Source organism: Neopsephotus bourkii, unplaced genomic scaffold, assembly GCF_033783945.1.
Source record: "Neopsephotus bourkii isolate Nb327-2 ecotype Australia unplaced genomic scaffold, CSIRO-AGI_Nbou_v1 NB_1036, whole genome shotgun sequence".
NCBI lineage: Eukaryota > Metazoa > Chordata > Aves > Psittaciformes > Psittacidae > Neopsephotus > Neopsephotus bourkii.
Window position 1 is genome coordinate 3,549,812 of NW_026901525.1, and position 26,002 is coordinate 3,575,813.

The 26,002-nt window shown below is 44.8% G+C and overlaps 1 protein-coding gene across 14 annotated transcripts; it reads left to right on the forward strand.

The window, feature by feature from the left end:
- The first annotated feature begins 10,781 nt into the window (after positions 1 to 10,781).
- On the forward strand, positions 10,782 to 25,609 carry SFPQ (splicing factor proline and glutamine rich). 14 transcript variants are annotated; one of them, XR_009726585.1, is made up of 12 exons: positions 10,785 to 11,549; positions 11,813 to 12,001; positions 12,098 to 12,399; positions 12,512 to 12,607; positions 13,929 to 14,125; positions 14,419 to 14,503; positions 14,802 to 14,919; positions 15,143 to 15,191; positions 15,271 to 15,392; positions 17,974 to 24,432; positions 24,606 to 24,677; positions 25,529 to 25,609. XR_009726585.1 is itself a non-coding variant. In XM_061360811.1 (11 exons), exons 1-10 carry the CDS (start codon positions 10,791 to 10,793, stop codon positions 24,310 to 24,312), a joined length of 1,938 nt encoding a protein of 645 aa, XP_061216795.1. In that variant the 5' UTR covers positions 10,785 to 10,790; the 3' UTR covers positions 24,313 to 24,336; positions 24,611 to 25,102. The 14 variants fall into 14 exon arrangements, 3 of the variants coding, with proteins under 3 accessions (XP_061216796.1, XP_061216795.1, XP_061216794.1); XR_009726584.1 differs by having other exon boundaries at positions 24,611 to 24,677; XR_009726583.1 differs by having other exon boundaries at positions 17,974 to 24,414.
- Positions 25,610 to 26,002: the final 393 nt, after the last annotated feature.

A 26,002-nucleotide genomic window follows, 5' to 3' on the forward strand; every position in this document is an offset into this window, starting at 1 on the left:
ACCCGCCAGGCCGCGAGCCCTCTTAAAGCTGCAACGACAAGCCCAGCGCGGGGCCTCAGCGCGCATGCGCCCCGCGCCTGCGCTGACCGCGCGGCCCCACCTCCTGGCGCCCCCCACGCAGGCGCAGTGCAGGCGGTGTAGGGCCAGGCTTGGAGCTCTCTCAGAGACCCAAAGGCCCGAGGGGGGCGAGGGTGCCCGGGTGCACCCCGGCGGGGACGGGCAGGAGGTGCCAGACTGGTCCCGGAGTGCGCCAGGGCCTGGCGGGCTTCGACTGGCCTCATGGTGGCCCCAGGGCTGTGACCTCGTGGCATGGCCGCCAGTCTTAGGCTGTGGTGGCGATAGTGGTGGTGAGCCTCTGCGGCACCACGGGCTGCACCTCACCACCGCTCACCACACCTCAATGCACATCAACACAGCTCACCTCAACACACCTCAACGCAGCTCACTGCAACACAGCTCACCTCACCACATCTTACCTCAACACAGCTCACCTCAGCGCAGCTGAACACACCTCAACACAGCTCACCTCAATATGTCGTACCTCAACAAAGCTAACCTCAACACATCTTACCTCACCTCAACACAGCTCAACACAGCTCACCTCAGCACAACTGAACACAGCTCACCTCAGCACATCTTACCTCGCCTCACACAGCTCACCTCAGCACCTCTCGCTATCCCTCGCCTCACCTCACCATACCTCCCACTCCACGAAGCCAAGACTCTCTAGCGCCTCTGGCCACAACACGGTGCTCCTGTGCTGCATCCCCGCACCACAGCGCACCCCATGGCACGTCACCTCCATGGTGTGAGGCTCACATGGTGCTCCCTGCTCCCGTGGGACACCTGGCACCTGCGGTGAGGCTGCCCCGAGGGATGGATCCAGGGGTGGGCAGAAGAGCAGGATCATCGCAGCTTCCCTTCAGGAGCGCTCTGGAAGCTGACATGGTGGCCTTGCGGCTTTCCCCTTGCAGCGGGTATGTATTCTTTTGTTTGACACTCAACACAAGTACTAACCATAATTTGCCAAAGAAACCAAGCTCCGAGCTCCGCACATAAAGCGGTGAAAGGTTTTAATGTACCTTTCAAACCCACGTCTATTCCCTTTTAATTGTGTACTGCCATGGAGCCTAGGGGCGCTCCCTGCCTGTGCTGAATGTGTTGCATGGTGGTTTTGGAGATGCCATGGAGTGTCTGCAGCACATTTGGGTTGTTCCCTTATTGGAATCAGCCCGAGAGCACGGACCCGTCTGGTTCGTGTTTGTTGTGCCGCTGCTGTAGCCCTCATGAATGAAGAGCCATGTGATTTTGTCATTAATTTAACATCTGCTGGTACAACTGTAAGCCAGCCATGGTTTGAATGGATGGTTTATATTTGGCCACATTCTTCCTCATCTGGTGTTGATCAAAAGTTCATACAAGGGTTGTTTCTACAGACTCTGAGGACTTAATCCCATGAAGGTTTGCATATCTCTGTAACCTGAAATACCTGGCAGGTCACATTTAGGCTACAAAAATCAATGTAACCTTTCAAGGTTAAAACCTAAATATTTAAAGCTTTGTAAGATTACCTTTCATTTTCATGCTTTCCGATAATTAAGACATTCAAAATGTTAGCAAGGCATAGGCCTATTAAGAAAATATGTGAAACTATGTGTAAGATATAGACTATTGCCTTTTTTATTGCGAACAGTGTCGAACATGACCAGCACCCACAAGAGTTCATAAGAACAATGTGTTCCCTTCTCCCTTCTACTTAAATAATCTAACTGCTAATTAAAACTTTGTCTTAGAGAGAAATCTCTGCTTCCAGCTTTATCTGATTTGCACAATTAAAGGGTGGTATTAAGCGGCAGCTGCATTTCAATGGCAAATGAGGCCAGCATATAGAAACACTGTCCTTCATCCGGCCTCGATTGCTGGATGCATAATATTGGGATTCATTTAGGAAATCCTGTCAAGCCTCTCTGCAGAAGTGACTGCATGCCAAGGACAGTGAAGTAATTAATGTAATAATTTAGTAAGTTATGAATAATGCTTTTCACTTACACAATAATCCTTGTCCTCAAGCATAAAATAATTCCCATTGATGAGTCATTTTGTGAAATTTCTTTAAAGAATTTGGGATTTTTTTAATGGCAAAAGATGTTAATATGTAAACTGTGAGTTTGATGGGAAACTTTGTAATTATTCAGAGTCCTTTTATCCTTAGATAGCCACAGATGAAAAGAATTAACATTTTAATATTTTAAATGGGCACAAAATTTAGTAACAATAAAAGATTTTAATATGACTTTATATTGGTTTTGAATAGCTAGAAATAATCTAGATTTAGGCTGCCACATGTCAAGGTTCCCTTGGACACATCCATAGTGCCCTGTGTAGATGGCAGGACCTGGGAATTTTGTGCAGAAAAGGCCACTGTGCAGGCACAGATGCACTAAAAGCCTGCATGTAACAGCACTGATGTGCTCTGCATGGGCAGTGCATTGAACACTGACAATGCACATGTTTCTGAATGAGATTTTCTGGGAAGTCAGAAAATCCAGAGGGAAAGAGTAAAAAAGAGGCAATAGTCCTCTTAGAATATAAATATTTATAAATTACTTAAACTATTAGCAACAGTGCTGAGAAACTCAAGTATCCAGAAGTCAGGAGGAAGACCTTAAAAGATGAGGCTGGTTTATGAATTAAGATCTTCAGGACAAACTTACTTTTTCTTATTGATCTCTGATTTCTGAGCCAGCAAGTGCGCTGCCTGCACATTATGAGGCTGAAGTTTAGAAAGTGTGTGTGGGGAGTTGTTTGTTTGTTTTAATTAAACCTCTGTTTTCATGTAATCCCAACTCCACATGCTCAGGCATTCAGAAGAACCTCAATTACCATGAGAATTCCAGTAGCATTGCAAGACTTGACAAAACTGTTAGGACTTTGTGAGGGTACATGTTCAATTTCCATAATATTTTATAAAATGAAAAACTTATGGAACTTGTTCAAGCGTGCTAACAGGAACGAACAGTTTTATTTCACTGCATGGTTCTCCTCTAAGTACATTAGGGAGTTGATGGAAACATTTGAACTTCCAACATGGATCTGAAAATGCTTTCAGACCACTAACCTAAATATTTTGTTAGAAATAGATCCTGTCATTAAAATAGATCATAGTACTACCATATGTTGTTGGACTCTATCCCTGATGGAATGTTTGCTTAAGCTGATGCTATGGATAGATGAGGGGGTGACAGTGAGTGTGAACTATTTAAAACTGGATCAGCCCCAGTGTGTTTTGTGGACATCTCTCAGCCCACTCTCTGAATAGGGCGTTTGAATTAGAGCAGGATGTTTTCCAGCTTGTTCAGACCTGACTTACTTTTGACTCCACATGAACTGCATATGTACTAATGTAGCTAAAAAAGACACTGTAGAATATGTAGATAATGTGGTGATAACTAGTGCAGAACAGACCTAGATAAATGCCTGGATAAGGCAGGGAAAAGGTAAGATTGTTCCACAGTGTTGTTTTTGAATTGCTTTTTGAATTTACCCCTGGAGCCCCCATATGCTAATTTGCTGCACAATTCTTCGTGAGACTGTTTGTCTTTAAAACAGTGACATTTAAAAAAGAACCCATGAAACTCCTATCCCATGCAGGCTGCAGCTCAATGAACTGGATGAATGATCTTTCCACATACCCAGGGGCACACACAGCTGAATATAGTTCACCCAGAAAACCTGCCAGCCCTTCATAGTGAGATCTCAACACTCCTTCCTCTGCTCCAGCTCAGGTTCTCTGCAGAGAACTGCAGTTGCAGGTGCTGACAGCACTGCTTTGTCTTTCTTGTGTGTAATTTCTTTGCACCAATTAATACAATGAATAATCTCTTTTATTTTCCAGTGTAGCTCAGTGAGTGCCTGAACAGGACAGGGAGGCTGAGAAACACAGCTGTGGCCTATGTTGTACCCACATCTGGGGCCCAAGGAGGGAACAACGTAGAGTGTATGTGTAAAAACATGGGACTGGGGAGTTAGCAAAGCGTTCTTCCTCCTCACTTCCAAGACACTGCATTAGGAAACCAGCATAGATCAGACCAGGGTTGCTATACTGGCAAGCCGTTCCTATGCAAACGTGCTTTGTGCTGTTAACCCTGTGGCAGTGGAGTTTCCTGGGCAAATCCAGAGCTTTTTCAGCCTTTTCTGTCCCAGAGGTGGCCAGAACTGCCAAAACCTCCTAGTTTCACATGGCCCCATACTGCAGACACATTATGGCTGTAAAGACATAAGCAAAACCAGTGAGTACTGCAGTGGAAAACAGCTTGCTGGTGGAGTCTCCTCTGGAGCCTGAGCAGATGGGGGGAACACAGGCTGTTGCAGGGGCAGCAGCGAGGTGGGTTTGTCTCCCTGCTCTGAAGCTGCTTTGGCTTTGTCCCCCTCAGCACATAGAGCTAGCTCACAGGCAGGATTTGCATTTCCCTGGCCCTGGTGATGCAAGGGGCCTGCCTCTGCGAGGTCCCCTGGGGCTGTGAGGACAAAGGGGAGCAGGAGGCTTGGAAACAACGAAGCTCAAGGAAAGAGAAAAGCCAAGTTTTAGAAAGCGACGCATTCAGCGTGCTTAGTCATAGACACACAAACGCAGGAGGGCTGGCAGAGGCCTATTTTCGTCCTCAAACTCCCCCTCACGTCCCAGACTTGCTCGGCTGTGTTTGCTGTTGAGATTAACATCCCCTTCCCCCACCAACCACCCACAGGTTACTGAAGGAACAGCCTTGCAGAAAGGAAAAAAAAAAAAAGCAGTTGCCTTGTTCTGCCTGCAGGAGAAATGTCAGGAAGTGTCTGGTGGTGGGTGGGATGAAAGGAGGAAGCTGAACTCCAAAGAGAATATTCCATCTCTGGTCGTGCGAACAAATGCCCCTCTGTACTTTGCTTGATAAGAACATCCAGGAGCAGGTCTGCTGCGTGCAGGAGCAGTCACTTCCATGTCTCTGAGGGGTTTATTTGTACACGCTGCATTACCCTCAGCACTCCATGAACTGGAGGGTAAAAAGATGTAAACAGCTAGGAAGAACTCCAAGCATCATTAATAATTAATAGGGTCTTTTTGTAACGGGAATGATCCAGTATTAATGATGAAGTTTTATTTCTATTTGGGTGGGTGGATATGAAATTTGGACCAGGATTTAAGTTCAGTGCAATCACGCTTTTATTCTAATTACAGGAATTACAAATTTATTCTGCTTCTGCTTTTAAAGTCTAAATAACACAGGCTTTTGTTTCTAAACATGCCAGACATCAGTTGTTGCACACCAAATATGGCAGTTCAGAAACTCAGAGCTCCAAAGTGAATCTGGATATAAGTACAACGGAAATTGTTTTCATCCATTGTCACTGTGCAACCCCAGGGAAATGGGAAAATAACCCCAGAACACAGCTAATGAGAAGTATGCTGGTTACTAAAATCACGGAGTCAACAGGGAGGAAGGAGCTTCACTGCATACATCATGAAATATTTAAACAGACAGTGACCATCATGTGCAAACATGGTTTCTACACTTCTGTACCTGATTCTGTATTTCGAACAGCTGATGCTGCCTCAGTGACTCTCAGTCTTTTTTATTCTGAAGCCTTCAGAACTGTCAGTACTCATGCACAAGTTACTGTTTCTTGCAGTACTTTTGAAGCGTATTTTTTGTACTGAATGATCTGTTGTGGAGAAGTTTATGGCAGAAGCACAAAACCCAGAGGGAGAAGAGAATTGTGTTTAACTGTAGACCATCAGCTGCATACATCCTCCAGACACTGATGCATTTAGTCCATAGCAGAGTGCAGGTAGAGGCTGGCATAGGGAACAAGCAGAAAGCTCATCTTTGTTGCAGTAAACAGTTATTAATTATTTTCTAGCTATATTCAAACCTTTCTTGTGCTACCAGGAGAGATTTATTGGTCAAGGCTCATAGCAGGGTCTTGTATCATGGCACAAGAGAGGAAATAATGATTTTTCTCTTTGCTTTTCTGTCTCTGCTTTTGGTTTTTCATCTGCTTTTCTCTCCTTACTGAAAATCTGAACTCCCACCCCCTTAAATGTCCTTACTGTGACACAGCCCTTGTGCACCTTTGATCAGCAGTGAAAGAGTTGGTGGTGGCAAGAAGCTGCCCCCTCCGAGCACTCACTGTAAGTCAGGGTGAGATTAGTAAGACCTCAGTGAGACATTGTTTCAGACCAGTTGCAGGCTCTGCCACACATTGTGATACTATGTTGTTTAGAGGGTATTATTTGTAATACAGTGATGTTTCCAGGGTATTACTTGCTATAATAAGATTCAAAAAACAATTAAAAAGGAAAAAGAGGTGATAAAGACTTTTTTAAAATCTGGGCTATTGGGGATCACAGATGTTGCCTGTTGATTCTTTATTGTGGGTTACATAGGAGTGCCCATTTACAAATGGTTGCTACTTTTTAACACCATCCTGAATTTTGTGCTGTGACTACCTCACTTTTGCCAAATGTTTCTTTGAATACATCTACTGTTTTTATATAATGCAAAAAGAGTTTTCCTAATTTTCTCATGATTGTCTCCTGTATGTTTCCAATGATCCCCCTTTGTGTGAGTTTGGCGTTGGAAATACCAGTGGATTCCAAAAAGTGCATGGAGAAGACATTGCCAGTTTTGAAGCTGGTAAGAAAGCCCATGCAGTCTGATGAAATCCAGCATTGTGAGGCTACTCGCTTTTCCTGCTCCACTCACATTCTTTGCATAGCCAAACATTAAGTAGAAGTGCAGTTCAGAGCTGCTGGTGTTCTTGCAGAGCTCATGTATCCGTTTCCTGTTGAGCTCTTGCCTTATCAGTAAGACTGAAGAATAGGATTGATTCTCTTTAGCGTTTATGTCCCATTCTCATCACATACTTATTCTCAGTGACATTTTAAATTCTCTTAATAGAAGCAATGGAAGCTGTTAACAGCAGCAGGAGAAATTTTATTTGTCATAGAATCACAGAATCAGCTGGATTAGAAAAGACCTTTAAGATCATCAAGTCCAAGCATTACTCCAGGACTGCCAAGGCCACTGTTGAACTATGTTACAAAGAGCCTCATCTACATGGTTTTTGAACACTTCCAGGGACAGTGATGCATATCTTGTTTCTCTCCACAGCTCAAGGAAACGTGTAGCTTGATGGCTTTGTCATACAACTATGCTGAGTGCTTCTGCAAGCCCATAAGCACCCTTAACTGTAATTGCCTTAATTGGAAACGGAGGGCTCTTGGAGCCTCTTGGAAGACAGACTTGGTATACTCAAGTGTGCCTTCAGCAGGCATGCACACTTTGTGCAAGCATCACTGCCCACTGCAGAACACAGCTCCAGAGAGGAGAACACAGGCAGCCAGGGGAGGGAAAGAGCAGTTGTTCCAGTGACTTTGATGCTAGTTTGGATTTGACAGAGAACTCAAAACTCCTGCTACTTAAGGCATTTAGTAACTTAATTTAGTTGAGAGACATCAGAAATGGAAAACCCTGAACTCTAACCCTTCCAGGTTGAGAGAGCACAGCCTCCAGCACAACTGTGAATTTGTGGTCCAGACAGCAGACTTCCTGCAGATCCAATACTGCCTGTTTTGCAGACTCTTAAGTCTGATTCTCATCTCTTGTGTTCCATTAGGAATCAAGATTACAACCACTGAAATAAACGATGTTACTGTGCAAAGACAATCAACCCCTCATCCCTTCTTTCAGCCTATCAATTCACTTGCCTTTCACTCTGATCTCTTATCTGGCCCTGCATTACTTTTATTCATCTGGGTTAAAATAGGGCCTACTAAAAAAGCCGTATCCGTTGTGATATACAGAAAAAACCTCTTGGAGAGCAGGTTTAGTGTTCATGGAGGGAGTGAAAACAGTGCAGGAGGAAGAGGATAACTCATCACAGGGAGGTTGCTGAGAGCTCTGCTGTGCAGCTGAATCACCATCACAGCAGCTATTAGCCACTCCTTCCATCCTGCCTCCAGTGTTAGGTACCACTAACTGTGGCTGGAGGCATTTTACTTCCTCATTTGTTCTAGAAAAGGTGACACAGTTATTCATGAAAATGTGTTGAGCTCTAGGATACTGGAGCCGTTCTGCAGAGATCGGTTTATCCAAGTGCACCATGGACTTGACTGGTGGAGCTGCAGCAGGGTAAGCATGCTAGCCTCCACCTGCTAGATGCCTCCCTGCTCTCATGCCCTGTCCACTCCTTCCTTTGATTCCTGATTCTTAAAATTCCTGAGCATCTCTAGTTCTGTGACATACCTGGATTCGTGCAAACAGCCCTTAAACTGTTTCCTTCTCAGTCAGAAATCCCTGGGGAATGCAGACACAGCATCTCTTCACAACTTAATCGCTCCTCATCTAATTGCTTCTTTAGTGGTGGTACACGTTACTGTGATTCATGAGCTTTTACTGTTTGTACACAGGTCACTTACAGACCCTCGTGGGGTAATTATTCTTAATTAGCAGGTTGGACACATGCTGCTCTTCCCTCTTGCAATCTGCAATTAATAATATAGAGATAATGCAGATATCTTCTTGCCAGTCTTTTATTTATGTTGAGAGGAGGAGGAAAAGGTTTAGGGGAAAATGATCGAAATCAACCACCCGCTGAGATCCATGCCTTTCTGCTTGGTGGCAGCTGAGACGTTCCTGACTTCAGACACCTCAGTGGCAGCTTGATTCCCTCTTTGATACATTCCTCCATCTCTTCTTATCATGGCTTAATTCACTTTTGTAGATCAGTTGCACAGTATGAAGAATCTTCAGAAGTAATAACATTGGTGTTCTAAGTAGATATTAATATTCTGGAGGAGGGAAAGATCTTGAGTTCTCCCTCCTTTTTTCATTCTCCCAGCAGAACCTATTAAACTAAATTCATATGTGTGTGCACTAAACATCCCTGCAAACAGATCAATATGAAGTATGGAGAAATACCACAGAGCTGCTTGTAAAGAGCATCACAGTTGTCATAAAGGGTTTCCAGTCTGGACACAAGGTTTATTTACAGTGGAACACGCTGGGGAGAACAGCTCGGGCTTTCTTTCGTGTTTGTTTTTGTATGGAAACAGCAAGCTGCCTTATGTGAGTATTTACAAAACAGGTGACTGTTACCAGAGGTCATTAAAAAGTCCTCATAGCGACATCAATGTTCCTTTGATTTCAAGCCCAGGATAAACTCTTATATCGCAGTTACAAAACATGTAAGCACAACCTGGCCTCTACTAGATACGTAGAAATTCAAAGCTACTTTGTGGACCTCAGAGGAGTTGAACAGATTTTCACAGGACTGAGAGCAGAATTATCCTCTTTATTTCTTCCAAAGGATGCTGAAAACTAACAGCTCTTTAAAATACAGTTCACTTATACTTGGGACACAACAAAGGCGAAACCAGCCCTTTCACACCCAGTAATTTTGCTGCTTCCTGAACAGGCGCAGCCAGGTGTGAGTGACAGCGAGGCGATGCCGCGTTTGTGTGCAGCAGGAGCCCGTCCCAAATTCCTTCTTCCAGCGCTTTAACCTCTGAGACACCTCGTGGTGGAAACATTTACTGCTCGCAGAGAGGGGCTGACATCTGGAGAGAATCCATTTTAAAGCAACGCGGGGCTCCCATTCTGCTGCGCTTGGAGATGGGTGAAGTCATGGGGACAGTGCTCATTTGGGGGAAGGATCGATCTATAGCACAGTTTTACCCACAGGGAAGCTCTCTTTGCTGTGAAGTCAGCCCTTTGGCAACCCGGGGCTTCACAGGTGGTTACAAGGTTTGAGTGGTGTTTTGCCAGGGCAATGCAGCAGTGACAGGGGTTTGTGTATATAAACCAAACCTGCGGCTTTCACTTGGGTTTCACGTGGGGTTTGGTTCTTCAGACCCAAAACCGAATGTGAAACATCAGCAGGAGCTAGGGAGCTGGATGGAGCGAAACCCTTCTGAAGCGAAAGCATGAAAGCGTCGTGCTGTAACGTTGGTGTCTCCATTGCAGCGCGCTGAAAACCTTAAACAGATGGGGAGCACTTTGGGCTCGTTTTCAGTGTTAGAATAAGGAATACAGTGACCACAACCACCATGGATTTGTACAACTGCTTTGATTTCCTACTGAGAGTTTTACATTCTGGGGAACTGACACCTCCTTTGTCAGCCAAGGACACGGCATTGAGAGCATTGACAGGGAGCTTGCTTTTCAACCACCATGGAGTGAAAACGACCTGTGTGTCACTGCCCCTCTTGATGGAGTACATAGGGTGCCTTACATCAAATTTGCCGTCAGCGCCGGAGCGAGGGTTGCCGACTGTGCCGAAAGCACGCAAATGGCTTTACTTCAACATGCACTGTTCGAGCCGGAGCCTGTGTGGGCTCAGCCGGGGCTGCCCTAAGGCCCCACGCCTCCGTCCGCCCTGCGGCCGAGTGGCTCCCGGGGGTACCCGGCCCTGTCCTGCCCGCGGGGCCTGCACAACGCGGAGCCGCTGGCGGCCCGCGCACAGCTTCCCGCCCGCCTGACTGACTCCCCAAGCAGCCAATCGGAAGTCGGGTATCTTTCGGGACTTCGCCTCCCGCCGATCAAACTGCCCAATCAGCATGCAGGACGGTAACGGATGGCCTCGTCGGCGATTAAACGAGCCAATTGATAGAAGGCAGGGTTCCCACCAATGGGATCAAGGAGTTAGCGGAATAGGGGCACACGATTGGTGGCTCCAGCAGTCGGTCCGCGCCGCCGAGGCCGGCGGGGCAGCGGCGGGGCGGAGGGCGTGGCTTCCGGGGGCGGGGAAGCTATATGAGGGGCGGACAAAGGCGGCGGCGAGGCCCTGCAGTTCGCCGCCATTTTGCGCAGCGGGCTCTGAGGAGCGGCAGCCGCATCCGGAGCACTTCTCCTCTCTTCACCATCACCATGTCGCGGGATCGGTTCCGTAGCCGTGGCGGCGGTGGAGGCGGCTTCCACCGGCGCGGCGGAGGCGGTGGCCGCGGAGGCCCCAATCACGATTTCCGCTCTCCGCCGCCCGGCATGGGCATGGGCCAGAACCGGGGCCCTATGGGGGGCGGCCCGCAGGGCCCGGGCGGCCCGCCGGGAGGAGGCCCGAAGCCTGAGCCTCCGAAGCCGCCCGCGTCGACCTCTGCTCCACCTTCCTCGTCTTCTTCGTCAGCCGCCACCACAGCGGGGCCCGCCGGCAGCCAGGCCGGCCCCGGAGCGCCTCCGTCGTCCGCGCTGCCTTCGGGGCAGACGCCGCAGCAGCAGCCCCCGGTGTCGACACCTTCCTCGACTCCTTCCGGCCCGGGTGGGCAGGCGCAGCCCAAGCCGAGCCCCAGCCCTACCCCGGCTGGCGGCCCTAAGAAAGGACAAGGACAGTCGCCCGGCGGCGGGCCCAAGGGACCGGGTGGCCCGCAGCAGGGGCCCGGCGGGCCGCACAAGGGCGGGCCGGGGCACCGCGGCGGACCGGGCGGAGAGCAGCGCGGCCGCGGCCAGCAGCACCAGGGACAGCAGAGCCTTTCCTCGCAGCAGGGTCCGGCCGGCGGCGGTGAAAAGCTCTCGGACGAGGTGAGTCATGGCCCCTTCCCCCTCCCCGAGCCACAAGATGGCGGCGGCTGTGCGCGCCTCAGCCGCCATCTTAAGGGGAGGAGCGCGGGGGGCCCGGTGGAGGCGGCGGAGGGGAGCGCGGGCGGCCCGAGCGCGTTCCCTCAGTGCGTGCGGGCCCCGAGGGGGCTCTGGCAGCGCGGGTTATAACGGCGGCGCTCTGGTGTCCTGGCGGGGTAACGCCGCGTCTTGGCGGTGATGGCTCGAACTGGTCTGCTTCTTTATAGGGATTTAAAGCAAACCTCTCTCTGCTGAGGCGACCCGGGGAGAAGACCTATACTCAGCGTTGCCGCTTGTTTGTTGGGAATTTGCCTGCTGATATAACAGACGAAGACTTTAAAAGACTGTTTGCCAAATATGGGGAGCCAGGAGAGGTTTTTATCAACAAGGGGAAAGGCTTTGGATTCATTAAATTGGTAGGCTTTCGTTCTATTAATTTCCTCCCTTTAATTCCTCCGAAATAGTAATTTGCAGCTTGGTTTTCTAAAACCGGATCTTAAAACTTCCCTTAGGAATCCAGAGCTCTTGCAGAAATTGCGAAGGCAGAACTGGATGATACCCCCATGAGGGGTCGCCAGCTTCGTGTTCGGTTTGCCACCCATGCTGCTGCTCTCTCAGTGCGTAATCTTTCACCTTATGTGTCCAACGAGTTGCTGGAGGAAGCGTTTTCCCAGTTCGGTCCAGTGGAAAGAGCGGTTGTGATTGTAGATGATCGAGGTAGATCAACAGGAAAAGGCATTGTTGAGTTTGCGTCAAAGCCAGCGGCAAGAAAAGCCTTTGAACGGTGTACCGAGGGAGTGTTTTTGTTGACAACGTAAGTATTTGCCGTTGAGGAGCTTGAGCTGTAAGCTGGCTCAAGCTGTCAGCTATCGGTTGTTCAGATTGGAGGTTCGGATGGGGAAGTAAACCGAGTATTTTGTGTTCAGCACTCCTAGGCCAGTTATTGTGGAACCGTTGGAACAGCTGGATGATGAAGACGGTCTTCCAGAAAAGCTTGCTCAGAAGAATCCAATGTATCAAAAGTAGGCACTATTTTTTGGCATTAAGCGTATGTAGATGATGTATGTAGTATTGTCTTCGGCTTTAAAGGAGATGGAGTAGTGTTTCAGGAACAGCCTTTGAATTTTGAGTCGTATTTTTAGTTCTTGTTGGGTTTTTGGTGGTAGCTTGGCTTCAGATAACATACAGATTTTCTTAGTATATTCACTGAGCATTCCCGAAGCAGTTTTCGACATTGCATCACAAAGAAACAGTAAAGGCTTAAATAGCTGCTCAATAGCAGATGGTTTTGGTATATATAGCAAAGCAGACTTCAGCTGTTTGCTCCGCCTGTTGAGAACTGCCATCTCATGGTGTATTTCGTATTGATGGCTTCATAGAGTACTCATACATGGATGTCTGTGGTGTGAGATGAGGAATTAAGTAAAACTTTAACTTATTCCATGATTAATAAAAGCCAACTGCCTCCAGGTTTGCCTCAGGAGCCTGACGGCTCAGGATAAAAGGTTAGATAAGAGTCTTCCTAAATAACAGGTTTAAGTTAGGATATGTATATTGAACGTGCTTGTTGTAAGAATACTGTATTTTCCTGGACCTTAAAAGGGAGTGCAGGAAGAGATCCAGTCTGTCTTGTCTGTATGAAAAAGGGTTCAGAATTGCTAGCCTTCATCAAAAACTAGGAACAGTTTAGAGGCAGTGTCTTTGAAAACAGTGCATGTTAGTATGGTGTTCCTAAAATGCTACGCTGCCTTACATAGCTAATGTATGGAAAGCTTTTGAACTTCCCAAGTTTTGTTCCCTTCACTTACTGAGTCTTTGACTCCCATTTCTTTATATGACAAAATGAATTGTTGGCCCTCAGGCAGTTTGAAAGCTGTTTAAGTGAAGATTATTATTTGCCTTTGGCATGTAGTGCTTTGGGTAAGTTGGCACTGAAAAACTCCGTCTCTCCATATGCTGCTATTATGAGCAGCTCTGCACTTGGGCAAAGGCTGTCTTGTTTGAGTATTTGGCCCTTGGCAGTTGCTAGCAGTGGAGTGAGTATCTAAGCAAGAAGATAAGATAAGCATGCAGTAGAGCTGTAAGTGGGAAGATCTGCTTGGGTGTGACAGTGCAGGAGCCTCCATCATTGCCATGGTAGTCACAGGATTTACATGAAATGCTGCTGCTTAAGTGTGTAAAATGCTGCTGCACTGTTACCAGCATTCTCTCACAAGTCTCTGAGGTCGTATGTTCAGGGCTCCTTGGCTGATTCCTGATAATCCTGCTGTTCTGCTTGTGGTTTTTTAATTGACCTTCAGATTCCAGGTTTTCCCAGCCTGAATGAGCATCTTCGTTTTGCAGGGAAAGAGAGACTCCTCCCCGCTTTGCTCAGCCTGGCAGTTTTGAATTTGAATATTCCCAGAGGTGGAAATCTTTAGATGAAATGGAAAAACAACAGAGAGAGCAAGTAGCAAAAAACATGAAAGATGCCAAGGACAAACTTGAAAGTGAGATGGAAGATGCTTATCATGAGCATCAGGCAAACCTCTTGCGTCAAGGTAATTGGCTGTGAATTCTAGATCATCTTTTTGCTTTCAGTGCTAGATTTAATGGCTGGCTGGCTGATGGTTTCATGAATAAATTCATGCTTCCTCTGCTAACTTGAGAATTTTAGGTTTAAAGAGCAACTGATAGTTTCTCGATTTTCATTGAAATGAAGTGTTGTTACAACCAGTGACACTTGGGACGTGGCTGCCTGCCATCGTGCTGCTGGGGCTGAGCTCTCCCAAATCTGAGTGTAAATCTGGCATGAGTTTGTGAAATAGCTGCTGACAGGGCTTCGTTTCCGCAGACCTCATGAGGCGTCAGGAAGAGTTGAGACGTATGGAAGAACTCCATAATCAAGAAATGCAGAAGCGCAAGGAAATTCAGCTGAGGTTGGTTTGGCTTTCATGGGATTCTTTATTTTTTTCAAAGTTACATTTGATTCATTATTTTTTTCCCAGTTACTTATATGGAGGTTTTTATTTTTCAAGAAACACCATCGCTGCTTCACTTTGTGCATGAGAAATTGAACTGCAGTGTAAGTTTCTCCTCAAGAGCTTGAGCATCATAGAGTATCTCTTTTTGCTTAAGTGCAATCACTTGGTGCCTTTCAGATTGCTGATGCAAGTGATGTTGATGAGTAGATGTGTTACACTCCTGGGTTTTAACAGTCTGCTTTGGGGTGATCAGGCAGGAGGAGGAGCGTCGCAGGCGAGAGGAGGAGATGATGATACGTCAGCGGGAGATGGAGGAACAAATGAGAAGACAGAGGGAAGAGAATTACAGTAGAATGGGGTACATGGATCCAGTAAGTGAAATCATACTGTTTTTTGGATATGTTATCATGTTCAGGAATTTTTTGGATTTATTTTTGAGACTGATGCATTTTGCTTCCCTTAGGTTAGATAACGTGTTGCTTTTGTGTAGGTGAAAAGGTAGTAGTTGGCTGTACATGTGCTTTATCTCCTGAAAAGGTACAGAATTCATTAGTTGGTTACCTATGTATGCTCAAAGTTGTTTCTTCCATGCAGAGGGAGAGAGACATGAGGATGGGTGGTGCCACCACAATGAACATGGGAGGTAAAGAATTCTTCAATGATTACTTTTTGTGGCTGACTTAGAAAGTGTCAGAATATGATTATGTATTTCTCTTCCTTAGATCCTTATGCTTCTGCAGCCCAGAAATTCCCACCTCTTGGAGGTGGTGGCGGCATAGGTTATGAAGCTAATCCAGGAGTTGGCCAACCAGCCATGAGTGGTTCTATGATGGGAAGTGACATGGTAATGTATCCTGTGGTGGCTTTAGCTTAGCACAAGGGAGATGTTGTGGTTGGGAATCGAATTCTCTACCAGTGTTCGGATGGGTGTGTAATGTCACTGTTAACTGCTGGCTTTCTTGTCAGGTGTTTAACATGGAAGACTAGAGTGGCAGTTTGGTAGATTAGTACTTAACCATTATGGTAGTTTACACAGTTGGAAGTTGTTTGGAAGTGAATTCAAATGTGCTGTTCAGCATATTTGCAATTAACTGTGACTTCATTGGACTTGGGAAATTCTGCGTCACTGTTGGGCTTGGAAGGATTTTTTTATAAATTCTAGTGAATGACAGATTTCATGATGGAACCACATAATGTAGCTTCTCAGTAATTCCACATTCTGTATTACTGGGCAAGAGAGATTTTTGTTCTTTCCGATGTGTAACACTGCATTTATTTTGGCCCTTCCAAGCCTAGTTAGGATTGATGCATGTTGGTATGGGTATGCTGTTATTTCCAAAATCTGTGCTTACGTCTATTTAAGCAGCAGATTGTCCAAGTAATCAGTGGTAAACAGCATATCACTTACTCTGTATGCTGATGTTTGCTATAGAAGAGCAGAAATGCTGGGGTTTAGCTTTAGGCCTGTTCCAGTGATCCTTGACTGTAGCCATTTTGTGATTCCTATCTCACAAAGGGATGATAGCCCATTCTTTTCCTGTGTTGGGCATGACTGTGTAGGTAGTTTGATAAAGCTGCAGCATATCTCGCCTTCCGAGGTATGTTTCCAAAGTGTACTATTTTTGACACACTATATGTGTGACTGGGCTTTGAGCCTGCTTGGTGTTATCACACTGAAGCAATATGGATGTAGATTAAAGAAATGCTTTATCGGTAGGGTGGAAAACTGTTGGCTTAGGTGGCAATATGACTGTGCTTTCACCCTCCTGAAAGGGTGTACACTTTGTAGCACAAGCTGAACTAAATGATTTTTGGGTGGGTTTAGGCCTCTGGCTTAATGTGGTAAGCTACCATAGTAGCTTGTCAGGAATCTTCTGTTTTTTGGGGGTACCATATCTTCGGAATGATAACTTTTCAGAGCATCAGTGACTCAATGCTGTTGGCCTTTATGTATTTAATCTACTGATACTGAAGCAGATCCTAAGTTTCCCGTGAGCAGTTAGGCAGTCTGTGGTGAATGCTGTGTACAATCATGGTACAGGTGCATGCTGAACTTGTGTAACACTTGAAAACGTGCTATGGTCAAAAGCTGTAACAGTAAGACGGTTTAACTGCCTTGAATTTCCTAGGATGGGGATCTCTGCCACACAGTGATATCACAGTTACTGGGCCAATACTTTTTAAATAGAATTGGGGAAAAGCTGAAGCTGCTGTGAATTAGGCAGAGAGAACCTAGGTAATCCTTCTGAAGTTCCTTTCTTGGAAGGATTCAGACTGACTTTCAGAAGTCAAGAACTTGAGGTGTGAATTTTCAGTTGCAGATACTTTTTGTAACAACCAACCTACCACTGTTCTATACTCGGTAGTGGGGAAAATTGCCTGAAGTGGAAGTTTAAAGCTGTCTTTGAGTTTATAATTTGTTCTATAGGTTGAATGCTGATCACACCTACTCAGACAGTAACTAAACAAAATACATGCAACTAGAGGTACTAGTGAAAAATACCTGAAGTCTCTGCTTTATTGCAGGGCGATGTAGCTTTTACATCTTGGTGTGAAACCTTTCAGTGCTGTGAAGTTGTGAATTTTCCAAGAGCTTGTGTTGAAGGTGGGGTGGGAAGGGATATACTGACTGGATGCACACAACCCTTTGTGCAGAGTTGTAACTGGAAACACTGGATAAATAGCTCTTTGAACACGTTTGTGTATTCTCCAGCAGCAGTTCCGAAGTGTCCTTTGCTCGAGCATTGTGGTGGTTAGGTACAGCTAAATCACTGGTCACGAGCTTTTTTTCACACTTTTTGTTTTTCTTCTTGCAATCCAGTAGTGCTCACAATCACTTCTGGTTACTGCCTAAGGCCTCTGCAGTTTAGTCAGCAGACCGTAGTCTTAACCCCATCTTGAAAAGCACATGGTCTCTATTGCAGCACATGCCATTAACTGGTGAGTAGGCATTCTGTTTACAATGACATTTTATGAATGTCAGCTCACACTTCAGTGAACTGAAGATACGTTCTCTGGCTAGGCTTCTTTGGAAATGACAGTGATGGAATCTAAGCTTTTACTGCACTAAAGGTGAGAAGTTTGCAAGCTATTTGCATTAACTTGATTGAAAATTGCTAGAGCTCATTTGGAAAAATTGTTAATTCACATCTGCACTAATGCTTACGTTTCTAGCACTGCAGGGAGGATCTGTTCTTTGTAACAGATGTATGAGAATGCATCAAGTGGGAACATACCTCAAGGCATGTATTACAATAAACTAATTTTTAAATTACCCTTTTTTCCTTTCTATGTTCCCGGTACCTGTGGATCGGCTCAATGGTGATTGTATCGACGAACCTTGACTACGGAACCTTCTAAAAATATATACTTAACACACATGGACATCAACTACATATAATGAACTGTTAATTCTGTTCCAATAGCGTCCTGAGCGCTTTGGGCAGGGAGGTGCGGGGCCTGTGGGTGGCCAGGGTCCTAGAGGAATGGGGCCTGGAACACCAACAGGATATGGTAGAGGGAGAGAAGAATATGAAGGCCCAAACAAAAAGCCCCGATTTTAGATGTGACCTGTAGTTTCATTCCAGTTTGTTTTTTGTCTGTCTTGTTTAGACACCAACTTTTTAATTCTTGCATTTTAGTAAGAAAGCTACGTTTTTATGGATGTTAGAAAACTTACTGACCTAATATTTGTAAGTGGTCTGTTTGGGCGAGTACAATTTAATTATGTAATGCAGTGTTTCAAAACAAACTTAGCTGTTTTTTTTGATGTATAACGTCCCTAACTTGATGGCAGTGTACCTTGTGCCACTGAATTCCCAAAGTGTACCAACTTTTTTTTACTGTGCTTCAAATAAATAGAAAACTAAATGTAGTAGCTCTTCTTGCCATTCGTGGTTAAACATAATGAGGCAAAAAACCACACCTTCCGCAGTAAACTGAGAGTCTTGAGCAGAGGTCAAACTAGACCAGGGTGTGGAACTGCAGGGAAGAGTGAGATCTCTTCCCAAAACGCCTCTCTCTTAAGATTGGGTCAAATAGTAGCCTAACTTCGCAGTAGGTGCAGATCTTTTTTTGAGCCATTAATTGTGCTGCAATAAGGAAGCAAATGGAAATCTTGCAAGTGCTGCAAGATGCTCTAAATCAAGCTACACTGCAAGCAGTGCAGTATGTAATCATGTTTCTATTTTAGCTCTGGATAATGGGTGGTGGGATGGTAGCACTTACCACCTTGGCAGTTACTGCTTGGAATCTTTTAAAGAATTTAAGCAGAAGACTAGCAATGGTTATTTTAAACTAAATTGATAGAATGACTTGTATTGGCTGACTTCCGAACTAAAGGATTGTTAATGTGATATTTATATGCTCTTAAGCTGTCCTGAGATTACAGGATCTGGCCTTGCTTCGTATTGTATACTTACCTGAAACTGCTTGGCAAAAAGACCAGAAGTGTTACTGTAGTGATGAAGGTTAACTTGCTTATGTCCTCATGGTAACTGAGTATAGACTACTTTGCCTAGTTCAGAATACAATCATTTGTTTTATGGGGACTGCAGGAACTATTCTTAAATCGTGTAGCTGGTGGGCAAAGCCTAAAAACCTCTATGTAAAATACAGCAATCAGCTTGCTTGCATGATGGTTATTGCTCTTATTATTGATGTTTGGAGATAATGCATCAAAAGTAGTATCTGAATCTGGAGTTTCAAGAGTTAATACTTCGCAGTACGAATAAACTCCCTTTAAGGTTTTCTTGTAGAAGATCTGATGAATTCGCTAGCTTGCTGCTCATTTTATTAAGCCCCAGAAGAATTTCAGAGCGTTCTGGACTCATTGATAAGGTAGTTTCTTTGGTTATTATTACATTGTACCAGCTAAGCTGGGAACCTGACTTCCCAGTGTAAAAGACCTTGGTGTTAAGCAGGTTGACGCATCCTGCATTGGCACAAAGTAGGTAAACTTAGTTTGGCTGTACCTTCACATGATTCCCCAACTACTGAGCATTCTGTGAGTAGCTTTAATTCCTTCCCAAGATCTTTCCCATTCCTTGTGCTGAGCATTGGCTAATTCTAAATTCTATACTAAATTTTCTCCGTGGTTAAAACTTGGTTTCAGATTGCAGTATTTTAGAGTGCAGGTGATCCCTCTTGAAGTACTTGCTGCAAGTGCTATTACTCCTTAACTGAAAAAAATAGCCTGTTGGGAACTGTTGATACCAGGTAACACTGACTTGAAATATCAAGTGCACTAAAGAGTGACTCAGCTTGTTTGGTGAATGCTGCTTATTTTCCCAGAAAAGTTTGGGGGTTGATAACAACGAATTGCTCTTCAGGAAATACCCAATTGGCAGTTCCTAAATGGCATAGCAGGTATTTGGGAGTACTTGTACTTGATACGTAGTTTAAAAATCAGCAGTACCGATGCAATTTGCTTTACTGAAGTAGTATTAACCAATGCTTGTGTGTTGTGGAGGGTGTTCGTGGGACACCCACAGAAGGTGAAGGTGTCTGAGATGGGGAATTCTGAACATAAACATTAAATTAATTTTTTCAGTTTATTTTTCAGATTACATGTCATTCTTTATTAAAGAGATGCCGGTGCATATCCTAAAGTATGTTCTTTTGTAGTTCTGTAACTTGGAAGAGTGAAGGATGCTGATGTCCTTGTACCTTACAGAGGTTGTCTTTTGGTACCCCTGTATTATACGTAAGCTCCCGTTGCTAGGTATTAAAAATAGCTGAGTTGCAAAACCATGATGAGTAACTACTGAAAGATTTGGCAGTTTTCAAAACATCTGAAAGTTGGGCTAAATCTAGCTTTGTTGGAGCTGCAGAAGCAGAACTTCTAAAACAAGTTCTGCTTTGAGTTGCATGTATTAAAAAGGCATACAATTAACTAGCCAACTTCTTTTTCAAGCCTTTTTTTTAAGGTGGTGTCTTAAAAGCTGGCAAACATGTCAACTTTAAAATCTGCTAAATGTGGGAGGTGAGAAAGTTATGTTCCTTTGATCTGTTCCTCTGAGGTTTTGGACTTTTTTCATAAAACCAGATTTATATAATTGAATCTTTAAAACCGTTTAGAAAAGTGCTTTGTTGGCCAGATCTGTTTTTGGACAGTCTGGATCACGTCACACATTTTTGTACTGGACTTGGAGGACATTGGCTGTTGCAATTTAGCTTGCTTAATCAAATTTGTGAGCCCATTTTGACACTTAGATTTCTAAAAACTGCAGCATGTAGAAAGTGGTATCGTTATACAGAGATCTTCACACTTTGATCAGAAATGAATGCAGAATAATCTTTTATCTTCTGGTGTAGACACATGACACTAATCATTTATACAGCTGATGAGAAACTGCAACTGCTTTTCAGATTTTGTGGTATTTTTGTGGTAGAAAAATTCTTGGCTTCTCCTTGGCAACCATTTACTGTGGCAGCAAGTTTTTGCTGGAGTTTTGAGACTGCAATTTACACTTATAACTAGTGGCCTGCTACATAACTGCACTTAGCCAGCATTTCTGCAGTTCATAACTGTGAGGAACGTAGTACCACAAATGGCAATGGACATTAGGACCCGGATGTAGTATTCCTGCTTGCTCCAAGATTCTCATTGCCGACTGCGTACAGGTAGGTAACAAGCAATATAATCTAACTTGGTGACTTTCTATGTAATCTTATACTGTGGGTATTCTGACATCACACTTCTGACTGTGGAATTACAGTGCAGCACTCTTCATACCTGTATGTTAAGCTTGCATCAAAGCTCTGCGTGGTTTTCGGTTTTAAGCTTTGTCTTGTTCAGAGTCAATAAGCAACTTACCGTGATTCTTAGATAAGTATTTTCAGACCCGATTCCTTTGTACATACGACTCGGCTTGTGTGGATTTTTCTTAGTTCTGATGTAACGAAGATACTCTTGGATGAGCTCTGTGGGGAAGAGGGAATGTGATCTTAAACTCGCTTAACCTAGTCAACAGGATTGACTGCTCTCTGTGCCTAGAAAAGGACTGTTTAAACTTTCTGCAGTGACAACATGGCCCATCTACAGTGCATCCCTTTGTAGAGTCTTGGCTCACAGGAAATGCTTTAGTAATCCCTGCTTTAGCCTTGTGTGCAGTATGTGATAGTCACTTTCAACTTGCTAAGAGTCAGCTCTGAGACTGATTTTTGCAACATTTTTGAGGACATACAAATAAGTGCTTGAACGATGATCGCTGTGAGTAGCTTATAGAGCTTATTGGACATCTCAGTTGTCTTTTTGACAAGCATTCCTCTGCCTTTAACTGACAGTAATGGGATTCTGTATTTCTGCCTTGTGGAGTCATCTTGGTAGTGTAATGCTGAATTTCATCATTCTTGGAGATGTAATTCTAAACTCTTAATTACTAGAAACACCGACTTTAGTGCTCCGGAATTAACATGCTTGTGTTTCCAGACATCCAGACATACTGATCTCCAGCTCTTTTGCATTAGCTCTTCAACCTGAATTTTAAGGTCCCTTGTTTCAGCACATGATCTAGCTCTCTTGTCTGATGTTCAGTTTATTTCAGAGGTGTTGTAACGTGTTTTCCTGCTTGTTCTGCAAAGTTCTGCCTTGCATACTTGTTTCTGGTATTATTGTCACATTTGGACCTTTCTGTGTTACCTTCCAGGCAAGACTTGCTGCTTGAAGAGGGAATCTGCTGGCCAGTCTTGCCCTCTGCTGTGGCTGTCCTTTCATGTTCCACTGAAAGCTTGAAGTAGCAACTGCACTTTAAGATAATAGCAGCAGGTCTTTGGTTACACCATGGCAAGTGTAGCCCAGCTCCAGCTAGTCAAGCAGTGACATCACTTGTCACAGAGTCAGTTTGGCTTTTTGTGATGGCTTACTCTTACCTGTGACTAGAACTGAGAAGCGAAACTGATGGCAGTATGTGTACTATCATGTAACAAAACTGAATTATTGATCCTTAAGCCAGTGCTCAGATCTGCCTAGGGTTTTTTTCCAGTGTGCTCTGGATACTTGACTTGACCTGCAGGAATGTCGTGGAGGGGTTATTGGCACATCTGCCCTGTCCTGCGTACTTGAACTGGCAGGTTTTTGATACTCTTGGAGCAAGCAGTTTGGGACTGAACCATGGGTCTCATACGAGCTCTGACGGCAGTAATGAAACTTGGTGTGGTAGTTAACTTAAAAGCAATAGTCATGTCTGCTCTTAAGTCAGTCTGTAACAAATGGGTACCAGAAATGACATTGAAGTGCTTGCATTGTGTTTCATCTTGGTTTTATCTGTGTGTGAAATACACTTTTTCTCAAAAGCTTATCTGAAGCTCAGAAGTGTGGTGTCAGAATACATCTGCGTACTGCTAGGCCCTCAGATCCAGATACTGGTGCTGTCAGGAGAGAGCACAGGGTGTATGGGGGCTTCACTGTAACATTAAGCATACAAAGTGTTGATTTGCTTGCAGTTTCCCCCCATAGCTAAACACTGAGGCCTGTGAGTAGTTTTAGGACTCCAGCAGTAATGGGGTTGCATGTCTCTGTTAATCATTGCCAGCTGCAGTGACATGATCAGGAAGGCCAGTGTTTTGTTTCATTATGTTCAATGAGGCTAAGCATGTTGGAAAGGACGCATAAAAAGTATGCTGTTGTGGGTAATTCCTTGGCTTCTTCCACTACTAGCAAGTTTGGAATTAACTAATTAGCTTCGGATTTCTTCTCCTCTCCATACCAGCTAGTGGGGCTGTTAAATAGCTGCTTACTGGAAAAGGAAAAAAAAGGGAGGATTGGCCTTCTCCCACCTCTGTCATTGCTGCTAGATAATGATTGACACGTTAGGACTTGGCTGTGCAGTCCCGCAGTGGTCTGTGAATACCCCATCTCTATAAATGTTGCTTCTGAACACCAGTACTGAAGAGCTAACGGGGGGGGGTTGGGAGGAGCGTGGCTAGAAGTGAATCTGGAGTGTTAAAAGGATGCACAAAGATATAGTATCCCTTATGCATGGTGTTTGTTGCTATAGCATAGAAAACAAAACGTGCATACTATACTTCTGCTCCTGAGGGCCATGATAAAACCCAGGTGGTGGGTCTGAGACTAAACTTCTTCCTGCCTGGTCAGATCACATTGTGACCATGGTGTGACTTGCCTCCTAACTAGAGGTGTGTACTGCATCCCTTGGCTACTCAGCATTGCAGTTTGCCCTCCTCTTAGCTACAGTAAAAGGCTGGGTCTTAACAGTGGAAGAATCTGTTGCCGAGGACCAAAGTAGTAGACTCAGTGCTAACCTCTGTTGTCTTCCTTTAGCTTTCGAAGCACTTCTAGGACTATTGAACCTAAGGGCTGTTAGGAGTCCAGGGACATTGCCCTCCTTCATGAAGGGGAAGAAAGAGGGTGTTACTACAGGAGACAAACTAGGGTAAAAGAGTTGAAGTAGCTTGACAAAATTGTTAATACCTTCACATAAGGGATAGTATACCTCTGGCTGCCATCAAACTTCTTGTACTCAGACTGGTGATTTACGGTTCGTGCTCAGACAAGGTGCAGTTCTTGAGTCAACTACCTGCATATTCCTTCATCTCTTCACAAGTGTTTAGGTTAGCCTATTTCTGCCCCTTATTCTTCCACTCAGTATTTTGGCATAATTTATAAATCCCCCCTCATAACTAACGAGTCCATATATTTTAAGAACTTATTTTTAAGTTAGTATTGAAATGGTCAGAATTTTCTGTGTATTACTGTAGTAACTTTGGTTGTTATCCTTTAGGTGAAGATGAAAGCTGAGTGAAACCGCTGTGCTCATCCATGGGAAGTAAGCATAACTTCTGGTATTGTTCTGAGCGGGTGAAGTAATGAAGGCTTCTGGGCACTGACCTTCACCTTTGAATCGGTGAATATTGAGAAATGGGTACGAGGGAATACTTCAAACATGGTACCTGTTGTCAAGCTGTGGGGTCAACCACCCGCACTCTCTCTGGGCTTGGTACCTTGGCAGCAGTGGTTAAAATAACCTGTCTAGGTGTGGATTTGTAGAAGAGGTTTCATAAGCACTGTGGGGGTAACATGTAAATGTTTTCCCAGTTCAGGAGCCGAGCATGAGCACATCCAGCACCATGCCCAGTGGTACGTGGAGGGACCAAGAAATCAAGAGAAGTAAGTAGTTAGTGTCCTGCTGCTGCTGTGGGAGCTCAGTGGCCCAGCACCCTGGGAAGTATTATGTAGTTCCTGCCTGGAATTTGCCCTTGATTAATCTTCATTTTATATAAAACTTCTGAATCTTTGTTTTGTAGACCAAGGGTATAACCATTGTTCAGTGCTTTTCAGCCATGCAGCATCAAATAAACTGTCCCGAATGCTGTTGGTGGTCAAACAACTACTTCCGTATTCTGGCTTCAGTGAACTGGGTGGGTGATTGTCAGCAAGGAAAAAGGAGCAATAGAGCAGCTTCCTCATGTGTTAATCAAACTAGAAGCTGGTAAAAAGCAACTTTAATATTTCAGTGAACGTTGAACTTTCTAAATAACCTGGAATGTAAACTTGGCACATACAAGAGCATAGGCAGATGGTGACTAGGGAAATAAATGAACTTGGAGCTGGAATTAATGAACTTTTCCCTCTGATTTACCACTAAAACTACAAGGGGGAACTTCAGATACTTAAAATCTTGTGTGAGAAGCAACATGCCAAGGTACCTTAACTCACAAGTCACAGGTAAGTAACAGATACACCACAGTTGAACCTGTGAGATGCAAAGCCAGAGAGATTGAATCCTGTGTGACTGCTCACTGCTCCTCTTGTTCTTAGGGTAGTAAACATAAGGCTCTTTCAGATCTTTGAAGTTTATGAAGCAGATGAAAATGTGAATGCTGTACATCTTACATGAGCATTTGTGGTCCTCGGGAACACTTGATGGGTGCACAGCCCATTGCTATGTGCTGATTCTGTGTCGTGATCTCTGCTGGCATTGTTAATGCTCTTGCTAATTGTGTGCTTTGCACTTGCAGATGAAGATGAAGTCTGAATGCAGGGAAGAGGAGCCAGGAACATGCAACTTCCAAGAATAAAATATTTAATATTTTTATAAACAGCTTCTGTTTTATTGCAGAGTGTATTCAGTGAGGGAGCAAATCTGTCCGGTGCACTGTGGGTGAGTGGGGAATGCTGCCACAGATGAGGCTGTGGAAAGGGAGTGCTGCATGGGGAGGGCTGGGGTTGTTGGGTCCTGTAAGAGAAACCCCTCGTCTCCAGTAAGAACTGACTGATACACAACACCGTATTTTTTCCTGCTGGGGTTGTGCCATGGGCTTCTCCTGTAGTTAGAAAACTCCAGTCCCAGGCTGGCTGCATTCCTGGGAGCGTGCAGCCGCAGGCGCCTCTGCAAAGTGACTGCAGCAGTTCCTGGTTTTTATAAGCCACACTTGCACCTAAGGCACTTGAAGTATTCCTGGAAGCTTCCCCCATTCCTTCCCCCATCTCGA

Excerpts from the sequence above, each read along its gene's own strand:
- SFPQ (XM_061360810.1), top strand. The coding sequence starts at position 10,791 with ATGAGGGGCGGACAAAGGCGGCGGCGAGGCCCTGCAGTTCGCCGCCAT. Across the intron at positions 11,550-11,812 it reads GTGAAAAGCTCTCGGACGAG|GGATTTAAAGCAAACCTCTC; the intron begins GTGAGTCATGGC and ends GCTTCTTTATAG. Across the intron at positions 12,400-12,511 it reads GGAGTGTTTTTGTTGACAAC|CACTCCTAGGCCAGTTATTG; the intron begins GTAAGTATTTGC and ends TTTTGTGTTCAG.